At 39.2% G+C, this 20,639-nt stretch overlaps 1 protein-coding gene across 3 annotated transcripts in view; it reads right to left on the reverse strand.

Annotated features, from left to right (window-relative positions):
• The window catches only part of LOC131690083 (uncharacterized), a 38,588-nt gene that overhangs the window by 6,253 nt on the left and 11,696 nt on the right, over positions 1–20,639 (reverse strand). The window contains exon 1 of one of the 3 annotated variants that reach the window (XM_058975587.1): positions 11,355–11,558. The exons of the other annotated variants lie outside the window; for them this stretch is intronic. Coding sequence (XP_058831570.1) covers positions 11,355–11,514 — 160 coding nt within the window. The 5' untranslated portion in view covers positions 11,515–11,558. Of the gene's footprint in view, positions 1–11,354; positions 11,559–20,639 lie in introns of those variants that run through there. 3 annotated transcript variants of the gene reach the window in all.

Raw genomic sequence — 20,639 nt, forward strand, 5'->3', positions numbered from 1 at the left:
AGTGACTAAACCATATACGGTTAGTTTATAAATAGAGGTGACGCGTACCCGTTTGAATCAGTTTTTGTTCTTATGTCGAACGGGTAAGATCATGGCTGCAGCGTCTAGGCACTACACTAAGCGGTAAACGCTATGCATTTTCGGCAGCGGTGGCCGTGTGCGGATTTTTCGGGTACCAGCACGGTGTCACAGAATGATTTGCAAAGTGGGTGGGTGGGGTGGTTTGGATTTAATTCAATACGGTGTGTGCTGCTTAAGAGTGTTGCGTTTGAAAAAATATATTTATTTTTATGCATGCGTGTGCGTTGTAACTTGTTAATCCATGTTTACGGCGCTTTGTAGCTGCGTAGGGTAAAGAGCCTATTGGTTTTCATGTTTCATATTTCGGTTATATGTTTTTTATCAGTAAGGCATCTGACAACGTGCTTCTGTAGTTATTGCACTGTTCAGCAGTGTAGTATTTTATATAGGAGAGTACACTCAGGTTTTTTACGCGGATTTTGAAATTTACGCGGTTTTCATTAACGCGTTTTTTTAAATTTACGCGGTTTTCATTTACATGGCTTGTATCCCCTGCGTGAAAAATCTGAGTGTAATTGCATCGGAAACAATCACATTCCCAGCAGAACTTTTTGTTTTCTAATTTCAAACACTTTTGTTTCGTACTGCACACAACGGAAAATTTTAAAACAGAACTTACCGTCCCAGCAGCAGTTTAAGCGGGTGTTCTTTTTCGATTCAAATTCAAGCCATGTCTTAAGCGTTACTGGATTTAAAATTGTTTTCCCAGTTTAACCAGTCAGAATATCTGTCCTACCCTATGTATTTAAAACACAGTTCTAATTGCGTTTTAAGGTATACAACAAATACGGTTGGGTATACTAATTTAAATTTTAAAATAAATCTGTTTTAAATTATGAAACAAACCGCTGTACTGAAGATATAATTATGTCAGTCCTATTACCACATAAAACACCTATATAACATAAAACGCTGCAGAATTGGTTTGATAATACAATGTTTACACTACAGAGTTATAACACATTTTAATAATTAGCAACAAGAAAAATGTCACCAAGATAGCATAAAAACCCGTTTTAACTGGTAGTGCGAACGTTGCATAACAATGTAATTTATCAAATAATTTCATTTTTCCACCACTAATCGATCAAGAAATACTTACACTTAAGATTATTTACTTAAGTTCATTAGTACATTATTGAAAATTTAAATGGAAAATGAAATTTCATATTTTATGGAGAATCTGTATATTTCCGTTGGCGGGCGTGGGTTTCCTCATCACAACTCTCAATATGGAACTTTTCTTTTGAATATATTTTCTGGACACACCAGCCTATTTTTACTAGATGGATCAGCCAAATAATGCCAATCACCTAGTGAGATACTTGATTAATTAATAGATTACCGTTAAAAGACCTTCAATAAATTATGTTTTAATGGGGAGGGTATATAGCAAATTGTAACATATGAAAACAGGCGAGTGAACAAGAACGTGTGTCGATATGTGTGATAGATAAAAAAGCTATATTTTTAATGTCACCGTGGTCGTGTCCTGTACACAACCCTTTAATTTTTTTTTTTCTAGAGTTGAGAAATTTCCTAACCTTAAAAACGCTAGATCATATTTAAATTTAAATAATTCATGTTTTTAGAGTTTAGTCATAAAATATTGAACTATGTAAATTAAACTGTCCACTTTCTCATCTTAGGTTTAAAGCGGTTTGCACACGAGGCGACAGGACACACGCCACAAAAAATATTCGCTATGGATTTTGTTCTACCTTTTCCAACGCTGTTGCTGTTGCCGCGTTGGAATAGCTAGAAAAAATTCATAGAGAATATTGTTTATGGCGTGTGTCCTGTTGTCTCGTGTGCGTACATCTTAATATTGCAGGTTTGATGTAAACCAACGCCGATCCTCACCGTGTTCGTTGGACGATCATAGCGGCGACGTACACTGACTGACTTACTCAGTACAGATAGTAACACGAAGCATTGTGAATGAAATGAAATGCAAAGCTTATCTGTCGCTTATCAATCTGTTTCGATTTGATTAGCCCTGGGGATAGGTCGCAATCTACCGGAATAATAATTGACGGCCGGGAGTTGACAATATTTTCCACCTCAGTGCATTCTCAAGTACCTCGGTAGACACCACTCACGTCGCGACGTTATCACCTTGTTCAAAATATAGCATAGACCTTGCTCAAGTTTTGCTACACCGTCCTGACGAAACGCTCCCATGCAACACCTATATGTGGGGACACAGGGGGGGGGGGGGGGGTGAATGTCCATTGCCCACTCGATGTGTCGTGAGGTGAACTCAGACACTACTTTATTTTGATCAATGTTTCGGATCGTCTTTCCGATCACATTTCTGGCGCCTATCAAATTTGTGTCTCTATCGTTGTTATCAAAGGTGTTCCAGTTCATCTTCAATTGAAGATATTTTGCAGAGTCATGAAACAAGAATCTGTAGAGTGAGTATGCGATCTGCAGATGCGTGTGGTGAGACATTTAGCGAGAACACCCCATCGCTTTTCTGATCGCGACGACCGACCGACATTGGCTCAAACTAATCTACGCCAGTATGAGTAAAGGGCCGAGAGTAGGCAGCTAATCGCCCCTCACTGGTTGACGGGGAATTGTGCGACAGTTCTTGAACTGTTGGCGTTCCTTGCGCACCCTTCGATATACAAGCTTCAATCGCGTACATTTCAGGTGGGCTGACGTAGAGCGTTTACCACGATTTCTTGGTTTTGGTGATGGGAACTATCGATAAAAGTATGCAAGAACAAATTTTGCTATGGAGTGTCGCGAAGGAGGATAACTAGATTGAAATACATGTTCCTGTCCAACCTTGAACTCGAAGCATTGTCTGATTGACTATGTAGGGCGGACACGACAGACTTAGCTGCTTCTCGTTATGCGCTTTTTCTCTGCGGTGAAGCCATTAACTTTCAGGATGACCACTCCATCCACGAACGCGACGGCTTGAGCTATTCGATACAGAATATTTTTGGCTTTCGTCATTTCCTCGTGCGTCAGAGATGAATGAGTTGTCACTCCGTTAATAGCTTGTCGAGCAAATAGTGCACTTCGGCGCATCAACGCCGTCCAGTTTGAACAGTTTACCGGCACGATTAACGGTTTGATGCAAGGATGTGTGTAAGCAAATTAGGACGGCGTGTTTCGTCAGTTGTTCCATACCGCCAGGATTTTTTAGACCACTTTTCTTCTGGTGTCGACAGAAACGAGGATCCCCGGAACCACGAGCTCTGAGGACTGAGATCCGGGAATTCATTGAGTGCCCAAATTAACTACGTTCGATTTGGTCGATGTCCAATGCCATATGCTTACATGCTTTTTTCGGATGAATGTCGAAAGGCTACACATTGGCTCTATCTTATATGCTCGGAAATCAGTCAGCTGCACACATTCCTGTTGTCAGTATGGAAGAATCGCCGACTCACTTTGAAGCTCAAAACAATTTGGACAACATTCATTAGTCGCACTCCGACAACTGCTTGAAGATCGGCTCAGAAGATGAACAGGAAGGGAAGTAGAGTCACTCTCGCCTTAGTGGCCACAAGTATATACTCTGAATCACGAATAAACAACGACTGCGAACACTTTCTCGCTTGCGTCGAAAAATGTGTGTTATTGTACCTCGGCGTTAACTGACGTCAGGTTCCGAAAATGTCTTATTTCTACGACTTTTGCCTTGGCAAATAATTTCATCAGCCAATTCCAGTGCGCCAGATATACTCCCGCAAAACCTTCAGAAATTGCGCGATGGATACGCATGGGTCGTACATCAGCATCAACATTCGAACAGTTGGTGTCGGATTAGTTTGTAGTAGTTAAGCACACCGACTAAACCTAAACCTCTTGTTTCTTGCAATCCTCATCCATCCGGGGCAACCGGTACTACTTCCGTAACGCTCTTGCTCTTTTTATTTTGTGTTAATCGTTCATGTTTTTTCGTTGCTGCTTTTTTGTTTGCTTGCTTGCTTAGGTCGGTTGTAAATATCGTCATCTGACACGAATCTATCTGGAAGAGCCGACCTTAACGATTTGCATCACTTTACAACCACTTTCGCAGAGTTTCCTATCCTTCTTGGAGCTATTCGCTCCTATTTATCTGCTAGCTGGTACTAAGAGTTCCTCGACGGCAGTATTTCTCCCAATACCGATTCCATTTACGTAAGCCATTTAGCTGTTAGCCACTTTGACAGAGATCATCGATGGTAGAATATCTCCAGAAAACGCTATCTCAATTTTCTCCGACTTAGAGATTTGCCTCCTTAGCTCCCGTCTGCTGGTCCGGAGACGCCGAGCAGCTTGTCTTACATCCCTTTCCAGCCACCCTCACAAGGTTTCTTCAACAACTTGTTTCTAGTGGACTGAAATTGCATGTGTCAGAAAAGTTTTCATTATCATTTTTTTCCTAAACAGAAAGTTAATACATTTTAACAAGTAATTCATACCCCTTATGGGAGGGGTTTGAACCCCCAAAATCGCACGGGCCTGCCGGAACTAGGTAACAAACATTCAGGAATTGAAGGTTTGACGGAGCTCTTAGAATTTCAAGCTTCATCATTCGGTCGCAGTTTGCCCATTTAGTGACCTACTATGAAGTTTTTTCAGTCTAGCGTGGTCGATAGTATACGTGGAATAGCGTCAACTCGACTCGATGTCTTAACTCGAAGTCCTTCCGGAACCGTTTATGCAATTTCGATATGTTCATCGTTTGTGGTCGCAGTTCCAGTTTATTCATGGTACACACATCCGACAATGCATGTTTCCTTGATTGATTCGATGTGCCAGAAATATTCAGACTGACCTTCTGGAACTTGTACTCTACTCTCCTTGCGCCCCCGGTCCAGGATACACACAAACATGGACATTATCGGCAGAAGTCCTGTTCATCCCGGGTTGGAATATACGCTTTTTTCTTATCCACCTAGATATGCGCGTTGATGATGATTCTCCCTTCTGCTACACTTGATTCGTCCTTTGGTCTGATGTTCTGCATTCCAATCACTGCGCTGACGTTGCTTGCTATGATATACAACCTGGTGCTGAATTCTAACAATGTTGGTACCAAATTCTCTCCAGTTGTTCATGTCCATTCCAGCTTCAATGCGGGAAATTAGCGCTCTGCCAGCTCGTATCGCATGGAGGAGCTGTACAAGTAGGGGAACCCGGGGCTTTTCGGACCTACTTAAGCAAATCGTCCTTTTAGGTGGATAGATGTGAAAAAAGTTACCGGTCAAAAGTCCTAACTGTTAGTTGGAAGCCTCAGCTACATCTTGGTGCCATTTGCACCACTCAATAGCAGCGCTAGGCGACGATTTGCAATCCTCTATGGTTTTCCATCCTTTTATAATGTAGGGGTACTTCGGACCTCTCTACGGGGTAATTCAGACCGTCATTTTTCTTTTTTTTTTACAATGGAATTATGTTTACCTGTGAATTAGTTACAAGAGATACTTCTTAAGAAGCAAAAAAATAAATTGCTTTACAAAAACTTAATCTGGTATGTCACAGCTGTCGATTGGCGGCCCATGTATGTTCTTTACTGTGGCGTGTGTAATGGTGTGCGCAGCCGCAAGCCGTTGAACGGTGGTTGACGGAATAGGGGGTCCGAATAGCCCCGCACGTTTATATCGCACAAAAGTGGTGAAAGTCTCGAAAATATCTAGGAGCCTCAAGCTTTCCAAAACACTTATCTTTTATTTTTTCACTTTTATTTGTTTGTTTTAATCACGGTTTTTCTATTATAATGATTTTTGTTTTGAGAATGGCAAAACAACGAAATACGTTGTATCTCCTTTCTACAAAAAAAGGAATCAACTTCAACTCTCAAAATGATGTTTCAGAATAGCGGTTCCACGAATATATACGATAGTAAGATAGTCTTGCTATTTTCTGAGAAATCGAGGGGGTCCGAATTACCCCCACTGTCTTAATAGCCCCGGGTCCCCCTATTCATTTATTTCACGCGCTTGAATTGTGGGGCAGAACTTCACAGAAAGTATGAAATCGAAAAGGGTTTCCAACTTTTCGACCCTGGGAGCTAGCAGAACTTTCATCATCTGGATGACCGCTTGGATCATCGCTTCAGACTTGTGATTCAACATTTTGAGCGGTGACATCACACTCGCTACCCTGAACGCATCTCACCCTACACAGGCGCTAGTAATGTCATTACTGACCAGTCTCTTTTAATGATCGTGTAAGGCGAGTAATGACGGAATTTTCATACAATTTCAGTAATGTTAATACTTAGTAATGACATTTTTATTGCGTGTGTAAGGGCCCCTATTAGCAGTCCTTACACTTTTAATATTTTTGACAATACTAGAGAGTATTGACAAAAGTATTGTACATGTAATAGAAAAAAGTTGTATTGACGATGTGAATTTCAAATGGGATTGAAATATAACAATATCGTCAATACTGCGTATTGGCAAAAATATTGAACGTTTAAGGGCCGCTATTCAGTGCCTCAAACATTTCCGCAGTCCAAAATAGGATCCAACAAAAAAGTCGTAGCCGGAGAGCTGCTTAGTGCCACCACCATTACCAACGCCACAGATCTTAATACTTGCGCTGTATCTTGTAACAAGCTGCCTGAAAGGGTACATGAACCCTCTCTGAACGCCAACAAAAAAATTTCTGTATCTAATACGGGAACATGAAGCAATAGACTTGGGAGACAACTCGACACCTCGGAACTTAATAAAGTTTCCTGGCGCCGCACAGAGGAGTAACTGGGGTCGAATCCTGGTAAAAACTATGTATTGCGGCTATTTCTGTTATAATGCCTTAATATGAACTAAAAATTGAAAATAACTGGTTTTTGGGACTATTTGGCATCTATCCACCTACCAGTGCAGGGGTCAATTTTCTTGATCCTTACGAATACTAGTATTTTCGAGATGATCGTTGTGAATACATTTGTTTTTCCCGCTGCATGAAAAGGAAGAAGAAAAGGGATACCTGTGCACATATTCACAAAAATTCATTTTGCCAAATATAGTATTTGACCCTACAGCATTTTGGCGAACCACAAATTCGTAAAAATATCAATATTTTCAAATCGCTTGGAATTTGTGAATCGGAAAAGATTGGAAGAGATTGAATGTTTTTTGAATAGCCGGAATCTTGTTTTGTAATGTTGCTTCAGCAACTTTGCCGGATCTTGCCGTATAATGTAACTTTTATATCATTCAAATTTGGAATAAATTGTTTAAAAAAGGTGTTTTTAAAGCTGGTCCAATACATAGCAACACTACTATTTTCGGTTATTTTTAAGCTGAGGTTTTACAAATAGTTGTGTTCAATTACGTTTGTTATAATATTGTCTTATTTAATACAGTCATCATCATTTGAAAGCGATTTTGCAGGATATATAATAAAAAAATGATCAAAAACCCTTAAAATATCACTATTTTGCACCCATGCAAAAATTCTTTAGCAATTTTTGGCATACTCTTTATTTTGCCACAATATGCAGTATGCTTTTAGGTATCTAAAAAAAAATTAACTAAATAAAAAATCGAAAAAAAAATGGTTATTGGCCAAGAATTTGTTCTAGTTACTCCTCTGTGCGCCGGTCTACACGAAATGATCGCTAAATACTCAAATTAACGGGACAATAGCAGAATGGAGCAATAACGATGGTAACGATATCAAGAATATCGATATTTTGAAGCGAAAATATCGAGTGTTTAGATCGGTTCCTGATCGACGTTTCGTAGTATCGATACTCATGTACTGATTAGTTATTGAAATTAGGTCTTTTGCCCTTCATGCTCAAAATGGTATTTATCCAATTTTTTTTCGGAGGAAATATAGCAAATGCTTGCTAGTCGAAACTCAGGATCCGCAGTGCTATGTTTGACATCCATAAACGTAAAAAAATACCAACGGTATTGAATATACTAAGGCTTTGAACCATTTGGCGACTTTTGGTTGAAAACTGGCACTTCGAACGTTATTTGCAAAATAACTCTGCTTTGGAGCATGGTTGAAATTGACAGAGCGATAGTTAAAAATTTTGCCCATGATGCAGAATAAAAAGGTGGAAACATTTTTTATACTTAATTGAGGTTGTCAACATTTTTTAATAGAAAATAAAAGGATAAAGATAAACGAAAACGTGTTGTGTCAAGATTTGTTTGGGTTATTTCATGATGTTTACGTTTCGATGCAGTCATATCACAGACTAACAGACATAACACTCGAAAACAATGCTTCGCCCGCTTTAACGGGCATTTTAAATATATTTGTAGTTGGGACTGTGGCCGCATTTGAAATTATGGCGCCACCGACATATGAACAAGCATAATGGGGATAGACCAGTGAAAAATTGTTCCCGAACCTGAGGGGTAACTCACCAGCAAATGTTCACACCTCTACCAACTCATGGCTATCGTAGCTATCAATTCTAAATAACTATCCAAATATTAACATTTGAAATGGGTTGCTCTCTCGGTTAAATTTTACCATTCGAGAGAAAATAACTGTCGAACTGTCATAACTAAACTAACTAAAAATTTAGAAAAGCCGAATGGTTCACAGCCTAGGTGTTTCTGGATCAATCGACTATTAAGTAAATCAGAGAGCGCTATTAACCGTAATGTTCACGAATACTAAATTACCTCCAGCTGTTCTACCAGCTATTCTTTCTGTAATAGTGTGTATTAATGATTGTTTAAAATGGTTGTTGCACAGATTGAATTATCATGTTGCAAGACCACTATGCTTATTTAATATAGTGGAAGAACAACTGTGCTGTTTCATCTCTATCTTATAACTATCTTATAACTTATATCTTATATTCGATTATCCTTGTCTTAGTCAATATACTTATTCACTACATTATGGACAAAATCCTCATTTTTTCTATTATCATTATGCTGAGTAGCTAGACGAGTGAAGGTATTTTAAGATTTCAGAAAAAGAATCTCATAAGAACTATTTTTTTTATTTTGAATACATTTGACACAGCTCAATGCGTTAGCACGACTGAGCCGTGGATCTTCCGTGTTTTTACAATATGTAAAGATAGAAACAATATCGCTACAGTCTGTTCGTCGGGTCTTGTTGACGCATCTTACTGCTGCTTTTTGAGATCCTCTTCCTTTGTGGTGAAATATTAGGTGCGTTATCTACCGCACCTTGGGGGTCATTCGGTCCGTCTTCTCTCGTGTTTTCGTTTATGTCCATGTCGTCATCGGTACTGCATTCATGTTGCTCACGGTCGGATGTTCTTATTTGTTGTTTGTGCTTACGAATCGCTATTGTAAATTTTCATCGGTATTTGATTCCTTCTTGGTGGTATTGGTTGTTGGTTTGGAAACATTTGCTGTAATCGTTGTTACTTCGATGTTGGTAATGGCAGCTAGTTTAGTGGTACTGGGTTCAATCGTTGTTGAGCTGGGGTTAGTGAATGCCCGGCCCGCAGTGGTTGGTTTACCAACCGGTTGTGGTTTAGCATACGACGACTGTATACCGGCTTTGGTCGTATCACGTGGAATTTCCTTAGCAGTCTGACATGTAGGAATCTGCCCTGGGTACGTGATTAGTGTTCGTTGAGAATATTCAACACCTTGAGGTGATGTGCATGTGAAAGTCAAATAAGAGGGAATAGGTTTTGCAGGACACTTCTCACTACACGAACACCGTTGCGGAGTCCTGGGAAGAAGTTCCTCCAAGTACCTTCCGTAACACTATCCACCTCTCCGTATTTTGACATGATTTTTTGATAACAGAAGAATGAGTACTTGGTACCAGGTCATGTATCTTTATTTCAATACTATCAACACCTATATACGTTTGGATACTGTATTAAATGTCATTACATCGACGACGTGTTTCATGTTGTTCTGAGAAGCGAATGATTCTGCTTGACTAATTTTTAATGTAGAATACATTTAAGCTTTCAATATAGGGGTCCCGTTTCAAAATATCGGCTGCGGCGCCGCGTCAGATTTTGAACGTTAATAACTTTTATCATACTTAACAGAATGATTTGATTTTTAGGCCAATTTGTTGCAAATATGTTCCTCTATGCTGTATTAAAATTTGAAGTATGTATAACATGCACTAATAACAAAAAATTGTGTTTTGAAAAATCTTTCGAAAACGACTCGGAAAAGTGAAAATTTTCAGCCCATCCCGCACAGAGCCGTCGTTATGGTAGACCAACCGAAAAATAAAATAATGAAAAGTTTATATCTAGGCTGGGTTTTCAAAAGGTCCTAAGCGACAAAAGTAAACAAACTGAGTTATTCACACCATACCACTCCTATCTAACCTTACTATCGTAACACACGAACAGGATTCTCAAAATAAAACTTTTAGCCAAATTTTAAAATAAATTATAAAACGGCGTACACGTTTTATCCACCACATATTTCTAAATAACATATACGTCCTTTTGATTTCCCACGGTCGTATATACATTTATTTTAGAATCGCAAGAATGTAGAGATACGCGCGTAGCAAAAAGTCGTAAGTGACATTTAATAAATTATTATTGCAACGTCACGTACGCTTATAATAAAAGGACCGAAATCCGACTTTTTCAAAATTATTTTTTAGTTTCATATACGCTCTTTAAAAATGAATTGCCATTGCATTGCCAGTCCACCAGCATGAAAAAATCAATTGCAATGAACTTTCCCTATCCAATGCTTCTAATACGGACAGAACGACTAGATTTCTCATTCAATGATGATATTGCTAGTATTCAACGTCATCAACGACCTACGTACAGTATTGCACTATGAAATTCAAATCAGCCAACAGATACTTTTTGTTATAGAGGAAGCAAATGCTCACAACTATGTTTGGAAAAGAATGTGCCGGCTTTGGACTCGAACCGCCGCCACCGAAGAAACCGTTTCATCGCATGAACCATGTCGACGCGACTGACTGGCGTAAGGAGAACAACGTCAACAAAAATGATGGAACTTTTTACAAGTTTGGCATTGTACTTAACATCTAATAGCCCATTGGTATAAACAAACGAGCGAACTCCGAACATAAAATTTAATAGAAGGCACCACTTATTACAAGAACCTCTGGTTTGTTCTCACTGACCACAGCAAGTCGCAGTCTGTTTAGATATTAACTACCTACATACTCGTTACATACAACTCGCTTTCCAATATGGATCAGCGTGCACTAGATACGTTCGGTCACTAATCGAGAAATTCAAATTAAGTTCTCACTGGTAACATCCAACTGTGAGCTACTTGATAGCAATAACACAAATGCGCTTAATAGATCACTTCACATGTAATGTAATATCTTACCATTCACGACAAAAATTTGCCTTCTTCCCGCCGCAGACAGTGCACTCAACGTTCTTCGGGAGTAAACAAATAGCTGTACACCATTCACTTCTGGAAAATTCACGAAATCGGAGAAAACATTAAATTGGCCTAGGTCGTATGGACAAAAATAAATAAACATTAACAAACGTTCCTTACGTCGTTTGCCTTATTGTTTACATCGCGCGTATGGGAAGAAACGGAGAGGAAAATGATAATTGACGTTTCGTCTGTCGAGACTGCTACACTCATATATCGATTACCCCTCTTTTCTGTAAACTCGATTGAACATGTCGCGCGCTCTCTCGGGGAGTAGCTGAACAATGAATAATGATTGCAAGAGTTATTTTAAATTGAAACGTTATTTTATTTTAAAAGCAGATTAAATTGTATTTTTTAATAGTCGTATGTACTCTGTTGAACAGAAATCAGTCCAAAGTGCTATGACGTATGTAAAATGTATACAGGAAAAAGGACGTATCGTATAGCTATCAAAATGTCGCATTGACAGACAAAGGTCGTATTGTCAAGTTTATCTTAAAGCTCATAATAAACGTTGAAATTTCTTTCCAACAAAATGACACCACTAAAGAACATGGAAAAACAAAACTATATCCGTTTTAATTACTATCTGAATCATTTTAGTTATTAAATAGGATTTAAAAGTATACTCAGAGAACTTCAACCTCAGTTTTCTCTGTTCAAGCAAAATGTCAATACGGCCTTTTGAAAAATCATCCGGGATATATAGGTCCACTACATGTTTGTTCCTATGGTTATTCGCATTGGGTTGCTTGACGAGAGCAGTTGGTGGGGGAAAGACGGCATATTCCTTTGGTTAGGCCATTAGAAGCCGGACGGAACGGAAAGGCTCATGCACGGCACGAGAACGAGCGAGAAAGCGATAGTAGTGCATATTAGCGCGATTATATAAATATCTGTCGGTCGGTTTTTCTCATCATTCGTATTCGTTCAAGCACTAGCAAGCTGCCAGTCCACCGAAGGAAAGCAGTTGGCAATGACGACGGCGGAAAAAGTGCCCCAGCTACTGGTGACTCATCGCAACCCGATCAGGAACTGTCGCCCTGCAAGAATTTCGCCCCAACTAAAGGGCAACAGAGAAACCAATCTGTGTTCTAATAAGAGTTAAACGGGCTCACCGTGTCCGCGGGGAGTGCGTCTGAATTATGCTCCCGCAATAAAACAATAAACGGTTCTTTACAGGACCAATTAATTGTGTTCTAATAAGAGTTAAACTGAAATTTACATTTTATGGTGTATAACAAATAATTTTCAGAAAGCTATATAAGAAATACGATGTGTGGAAAGAAAGAAAGAGAATTTAAATTATCCTCTCTCGCTCGTGTTCGTGCACTGCTTTTCCATTCCTTTCTGCTGCTACTACAATCATAACTAAAACGAATGTGCGTGTTCTCCCACCATCTCATGGCCAGTGTTGCCACAATTGCATGTCGCTATAACAATTTGAATTATTTTATTGATCCTCTCTAGTATTGATAAAATATAGAATATGCAAAGTACACTAGTCGCATGCTTTTATTCGAACTTTTTGGCAGCCTCCGTTGATTAACTGCATAAATCGATTTGTTTGTGCAGCTCCTTGCTAGTAGCAAACTAAATAGCCTTTATCAGCGCTAACAAATAAGACAAAAGAATTTAAATTTGTGAAAATCTTCTCCTTCCTTCTTTTCAAATCTGCAACATTCTTTGAAAATATTGTTATTGAAAAACTGAACATGCAAGTTTGCTAGCACTGGCCACTAAATTGAAGGCGATGGAAAGACAGAATATTCGTTTTGGTTATGCTAGTATTGGTAGCCGAACGGAAAGGAAAGGCACAGGAAAGGCACAGGAAAGGCACAGGAATGGCACGAAAACGAGCGAGAGAGCGATAGTAGTGCTTTCTCGTGTTTTCATATATGAATATTGGTCGGTCGGTTTTTCTCATCATTCGTATTCGTTCAAGCACTAGCAAGCAGCCAGTCCACCGGAGGAAAGCAGTTGGCGATGATGACGGTCCGCAAAAGTGCCCCAGCTACTGGTGGCCCATCGCAACCAACTTCCGATCAGGAACTGTCGCCGTGCTAGTATTTCGCCCCAACTAGAGGGCAACGGAGCAACTAATCCGCTGGCTAACATTCCAGCGTCTGGTTCGTAAGGTTGTGTATTACTTCAAAGTCGAGCTACGCTTACAAAACTCAGCCGTAATGAAGCCAGTGATGCCTACTTGGTCGGTTTATGGGAGTGGGCGTAAATTACAATAAAAGCAACGGTTCTTTTCAGGACCAATCAATTGTGTTCTAGTGAGAGTTAAACTGAAACTTTCATTTTAAGGTGTGTAGCAAATTTCCAACAAGCAACATAATACGTTGTGTGGAAAGAAGTAGCTTGCACACGGAACAAAAATTTAAATTATCCTCTCGCTCGTTTCGTGCACTGCTTTTCCATTCCTTTCTACTGTTATTATCAGTATTACCAAAACGAATGTGTTGTTGCATGTGTTTAAGAGAAACGTTGAAGTCGCATGCTTATATTCAAGCTTTTTGGCAGCCCCCGTGAACTAACTGCATTAAATGGTTTTTTTGTGCAGCTCCGTGCTAGTAGCAAACAAAATGGCCCTACTAGTGTCTGATTCGTGAGATTGTGCAAGATTTCAAAGTCGAGCTAAGCTTATAAAGTTCAGCCGTAATGGGACCCGAAGAAGCCAGTCTTGTCGTTTTGTTCGAGGCTACAAAACAGTTCGCCAGGCACGTAACTATCATGCCAAAAATATCCAACGATCCAGCGCATCACCATCAACACCAACGCCGATACCAAAGGTTCTTTTCAGAACCACCATTATTACCATAGAGAATTATTTGAAAATTTCCCATTCAAACGTGATTCTGTTGAATATTATTAGATTTAAATTAACGTCTCGAATTGAAATCACGACGCTCCGGTTATGTGACAGACATTACCCACCCATCTTTTTTTATTGTGACCACGACTAACGGTTTAATATAGACACCCCATTTCAATATTTCTGAAGGAACAGAAGGTCGAGTTTGGAAAGTTTGTAACTTTCATTGTACTTAACCAAATTACACAATGTTCGCACTAATGATTCAGAAATATGATCAGGAATCTTCTGTTAGATTTGTAAGTATGTATAATTTACATGAATAAAGAAAAATTGATTTTCAGGAATCAATTATTATCTGTTCTTCCATTGGCCAGTACTACGCGACTTCCTCATGCTAACAATTAATTTCATCGTTAGCCATCTCCCTCACCAAGGCCAACAACGCCAACAAAACTGGTCCTTTTCAGGACCACCATCATTTTTGTAAAGAATAATTTGAAATATTCCTCGCCCAAATCACCTTTTGTCCGAAAATTCCAATGAGTATCAACATATTTGAAGAACGTGTTCCTTATGTATTCTACATCTCTCCGGTTATGTCGCAGACATTACCCACCCATCTTTTTTTGAACATAATCAGTACCGCACGACGCAATTGATGGAATTGCACCGCATTCACTTCTGCTACGTTGAGCTTCATGTTCACTTTTAACATTTGCACCACTTCACGAATTGGTCTTACCGGACATTTCAAGAAGTCTACAGCAACACAGTTTGTCCGCAACGGGACATACTCTTGCTTTGTATTGTCACTCATTGTTTGTTCACGTTTCACACACTATGTAGAAGGAATCAATTTTTGCCTTTGCAAATAGCAGCGGAGCGATTTCTAGCGTCTGAACTGAGCGAGATGAGAAACCGAACTGCAAGAACAATTTATCCATTGTTCCCCATAAAGTTTGGTCGAACTGCTCGTTCGCCTGGTTCGACTCGAACAGACCACACCGACTCGGGCTGCTTATCATTTCTGAGAGTCAGTGTGCTTGATCGAGTTAAATAATCAAGTCATAAATAATTAACTATCTCTTAGGTGCCAGTTCTGCACTTCTTTCCTAAACTAGCCTCATACCCAAGGTCAAAAGAGTCAACAACTAGCAGGGTCAACATGTGTCCCACCCAAGCGAATTGATCAACTTGCAAGTAGGAGCATATATTTACCAACCAGCAGCCAAGAAAACTTCTGAACTAATGAGAATGGACAATGCCAGTCGAAGGCCCAGTGTCATCTTGTACAGTTCCTGCAGTTAGATGTTTGTTAGTGCTACTTACAGATCTCATTTCAATGGTAATAGGAAGTGTCTCATTCCCTCTTGTAAAACTCGCTTACCACTGCTCATCTCTTCCGGCATTTCGACGCCGTCAGTCGACTGTCTCATAGAAGAGATCTCTTTCATCAAATCCTCAATTTCCGTCGGAACTCGTATATGAGACGCTCCAGGAGTTCTACTGGCTCGAATATCAACTATCTGAAGCAAAAAAGACATTATTTATCACATTAAACATATTCCCTAATCCTATAATCAACTAAGGTTGTCTACCGATTCTAATGTGACCATCAAGGATACGTCAGACAACCTTAATTGACCCCTTCGACACCGGGTGGCGGCGTGAAAACTGCCGAATAGGGTTTGAGAACAGTTTGAAGCAACATCTGATTTTGCTCCAAGTATATGTGATATCCTAGACTGACTTGGATAGTTCCATCAAGCCTAGTTTGCATACCCAACATAACTAGATTCACTGTTCTTTTTTCAACCACTTGATTCATTAACATTCATTCCTGGGTTCCTCACTTTTATGTTCAGTAATAAATGGATTTGCCAAGAATAATATAAATGAAAGATAATTTTGTATCCAATATTCACATGTCGAAAATTTGCAACAGACTCTCAAAGCCATCATGGCGCAGTTAGTAATAGCACACTGGTACATATAAACAAGTTTATATTTTGATTAATCCCTTTATTTTAAGAAATTTCAACAGACAATGGTTCTTTCTGAAAGATAACGGAAACTCTTCATACCAGATAGGGTAACTGTGTCCTAATTTATCTTAGCACCTCTATTCATCCCACCCATTTGAACACATTAGTTGGAGTAGTGTCTGCTATCTCTATTCAACGCATTAGCTTAAATGACAAGTTGAATAAGGAAGTAAAGTGACTTTTCACTTCGCTCTAACGCGAGTATTTTACATTGTCCAGACTAGATTTTTCATTGTACTACTTCTTAGGAACAAAACAAAGATGTCGAAATATACTCAATCGCAATCTAGTGACAACTAGCCGAGTTATCAACGAAATAGTGTGACATCCTGACTATTGAGATGAAAAAGGGCTCATCTGCCCTAAATAATAGAAACTCATTGCCACAGACGATTTTGGCAAAGTACAGTGCAGCTTTGATAAATTCGTTATCGACTGCAACGACAATTAAATACGACACACGAACCAAGCAGGCCCATCCGACTCTAGTGATAAAGCAAATATATAGTAAACATTCGATAAGGCGAGAGTTCAGCTTAGATACAAAGGTTGAAGCTTGAAGGGGTTTGTCCCAGAGGTTTAATTCCTGCTTCGACAATTGGAAATGTGAAAAGAAAACAATTCGCCGCAGTAATGTCTTACTGTGGCGAATTTTGGCATCTGTATTAGCAATTGAGTCTTTTGAAAATAGTATTTCAAGATCCTTCGCAGGTCCTGGTAAAGACATCGTTAACAGTATACAATATTTTATTCTTTACCAGCATCTGAGAGTGAATATTTATATACAATTTTTAAAATCTCAACTTTTATTTTTTCAACGTCTTAATTAAGGCAAATACGAACAATTGGTTACATTGTTCTTTACACTCCATGGATAAACGAGTGGGATGCGAACAATTACGCAGCCGCCGATCACAAAAAGACCCGTTGTTGTACAATTTTGTAGTGTTAAGACTATCTGATTACATAGACATAGTGATATCACAGAGAACAAACATCTAAGTAAAGTTTTCCATGTGTGTAAGAAATAATTTGTTTAATGTAGCCAACGATTTTATTTTGTTCACAGTAAATGTAAAGTAACGTGGGTAGGCATTTACATTCTGCTTCCAGCGTGCTAGTTACCAGCATGCTGATACCAGCAGATGGCAACCAATATGATTGCAAACTAGCTATGAAACCCAAATCAAGAATGTTTTATTTTTAAATAATAGCGTTTTGACATATCGTTTGGCACGATAAAATTTATCTTGTCGGACTATTATAAGACGGCTTATGACAATTGTTCCGTTCATTCAATTATGTTATATCCGGTCGATAAAAGCGGATGAAAGCCTTATCGCACGCTTGCGACTTACCATATTAGATTATTTTTTATCAAGCTAGCTTTTATTAGCTTTCATTTTGCCGAAGGAATTTCCTTTATCATGACTGATAATCATAGTAAAGCCGATACAATACATTCAGTAGAATGCAAAATAATATAAAACGTGAACTTTTGCCGGATTAAGCACGCAAACGTAACGTTCCCATTTTTTATTGTATCAGCTCAGTTATAGGTAGATTCAAACATTATTCCTACAATTATATTCATGAGTCATAACGCGCTTGTCCAAGGTTCTTTGAGGGTACGTATATTGCACTTCTCCACGCAGCCCACCAATAGATCAGTAACATAACGGTAACAGTTCCCTAATTCATCGTAGCACCCTCTATTCATCCCACCCATTTGAACACATTAGTAAGTACAGTGTCTGCCATCTCTGTCCAACGCATTAGCTTAAATGGTAGAATGAATAACGGTGCGTTATATTCGACTTTTCACTTCGCTCAGACGCGAGTATATTACATTTTCCAGGCCAGATTTTTCATTGCATTACTTCTTAGGAACGAAAGCAAAGATTTTGAAACCTATTTAAGCGCAATCCAGTGACAGTTCCCCGAGCTATCAACGAAATAGTGTGACATCCCGACTAATGAGATGAATAAGGGCTCGCCTACCCTACCAGTACATTTGCCATCTTCTCGCCACACCGCGGAACTTTAAACCAGCCATCAATTCGTCCCTCTGCATGATACGAAAGACAATGGACTCTCGAATCTGCTGTGCCATATGTGCAGACATTTTCGGTGAATGCTGTCGATCTTCCTGGCATTCGCTCCAAACGAACGATAAAGACAGCTCACTTTATATCCGTAAATTTCACTGTCATTTTTTAGCAATTTGATCGTTGAACTCCATGATAAATCATTTTGTCTCCAGCCGATAACAACTGTCCATCGAGCTTTAGAACGTATAGTACATCCTTCAGCGTAATCTCGACACCTTTGCCTTGACCATCACTTTCGAACACGTCACCGTCGACCTTGAACTGGTCATATTCGTCAAGAATACTTACTTTCATCGACGTGACAGTCCAGTCTAGGTATATCAGCTCGCGTTAGACATTGCGTACATATATGAAGGCGAAATATTGTATAAATTTTGTCTGCTGGCTGCCTTCGTCGATTTCAAATGGTCTGTAATTTTTTTCATATGATTATTTAGGACTAAATGAGCTAGCTTAACGAGACGGATTATTTTTTAGATTGCAGAAAAAACAACTAGAGTTTATTTGAATCCTTGTAGGCGCAGTTTTCCTATGCGACGAAATATTTTCAGTGTTGTCCACTGCTGCTTGATGTCCGTTTGATATACCTACTCTCGCGTTATCGTTCACGTTCATGTCGTCAAAGGTACTGCTTTCTTGATATTCTCGGTCAAATGCATCTTATGTTCTTATTTGTTTTCTTTTTGCTCTTGCGGATCGATTTTGTAAATCCCTCTACTGTTAGTTGATTATTAGTTGGTCGCTTGATTGTGTTTTAGTAGCGTACATCAAAGGCTGTTTTTTAACGTTGCTTGTAGAAGGCTGGTACATAGTGTTATTTGCGTATAGTTAATGCCTTCGCCTCCTTAGTCTTCAAAAGGCTTATATGAAGGGATAGGTTTTGTTTGCCACAATCTCACCACACTAACGCTGTTGAGAATACATTTATCACTGTAAAGGTTTTGTTCATCAGAACAACGTAACAGATTTCATTTATTCTTATTTTAGGATGAAACTCCTAATGTGGTTTGGTTTAATACGCGATGCTAGGTCGTGTGTGCGTACTTCAATTTTATAGTTATCCATATTTATAGGAATCATGACATGAAGGTTGTCATGTTCAAAACCGTGTTGTATATTGTTATTCGCAAAGAAGTTTTCCGCCTTGACTAAACTTCTAAACTTCTATTAGTACACAATAACGTAGGTGTATAGTTGACCTAACTTCCTCGAGATTACGCTCTATCGTCATTATTATAGTCTATTCCACATTATGCACTGTTGGTCCGAGTGTTCGTGTACACTATTAATTTTGCAGCAGCTATTTGTAGCAGCTCCAGAACTGAAATATATTATCAATATTTTCTTAACTGCTATATATTTATAATTTTCAATCGATCTACTCACTGTAATAGTTTTCTCCTTCCTTACGACTTCAATCCTTCATGGACTCTCTTTGATCCTTGCTGATTTCCCTCTTTTTCTTTTTTCTGTATTTAATCATCAATAAATAATCAAATTTGTGTATTTTCTGTACCACATTTATATTCCGTGGCTGACTCATTTCGCTGCACAACCAGAGGCAACGATACTATACTGTATTGTTTGAGCTTGTGCGACCACCCTTGGCTGCTACTCCGTTATCGATCGGGACTATAGCTGAAGTTGCACAGGGAATCGTTAGATAATTATGCTTGGGATTAGCGAAACATCTTTCAATGTGCAACTCCTGGTAATCCTAAAGTGTTTCTGATCAATACCGGCGCCGGCCAGGCCCGAACGTAGATCGCGGAAGGAAAGGGAAGGAATTGTTAGTCCGATACTTGCTTTTGCTAGAGGCCGTATATACTACTTCGCACTCCACAAGTATCACGGGATGAGGATATTTTTTTGTTAGTAGAGTATAGAAGTTGGATATACTTCTTCTTTACCGACGCCAGAGAGGACTACCTGGACTAGATGATCCACCCAATTTCATGGACCGGGGGACCAACGGCTTTACTTCCCTTCCGAAGGAAGACGTGACCATAGATTTTTTCACCTCAGAAAAATCTCCACGACCTCGGCTGGAATTGAACCCAGGCCAACTGGAATGAGTGGCGGTCACGCTTACCACTCAATCACCGGCGCCGTCACAACAATACTGTATTGTTGGTGCAGTGGATTAAGTAACAATTGATTACTTATTCTGCTGATAGTTATAGCGAAGTGATTTTTAGCAGATGCACTGTAAGAGATGAGAAGGTACCCTGGTCTGTCTTATTCT

The sequence above is a fragment of the Topomyia yanbarensis genome, chromosome 3 (assembly GCF_030247195.1).
Source record: "Topomyia yanbarensis strain Yona2022 chromosome 3, ASM3024719v1, whole genome shotgun sequence".
NCBI classification, from domain to species: domain Eukaryota; kingdom Metazoa; phylum Arthropoda; class Insecta; order Diptera; family Culicidae; genus Topomyia; species Topomyia yanbarensis.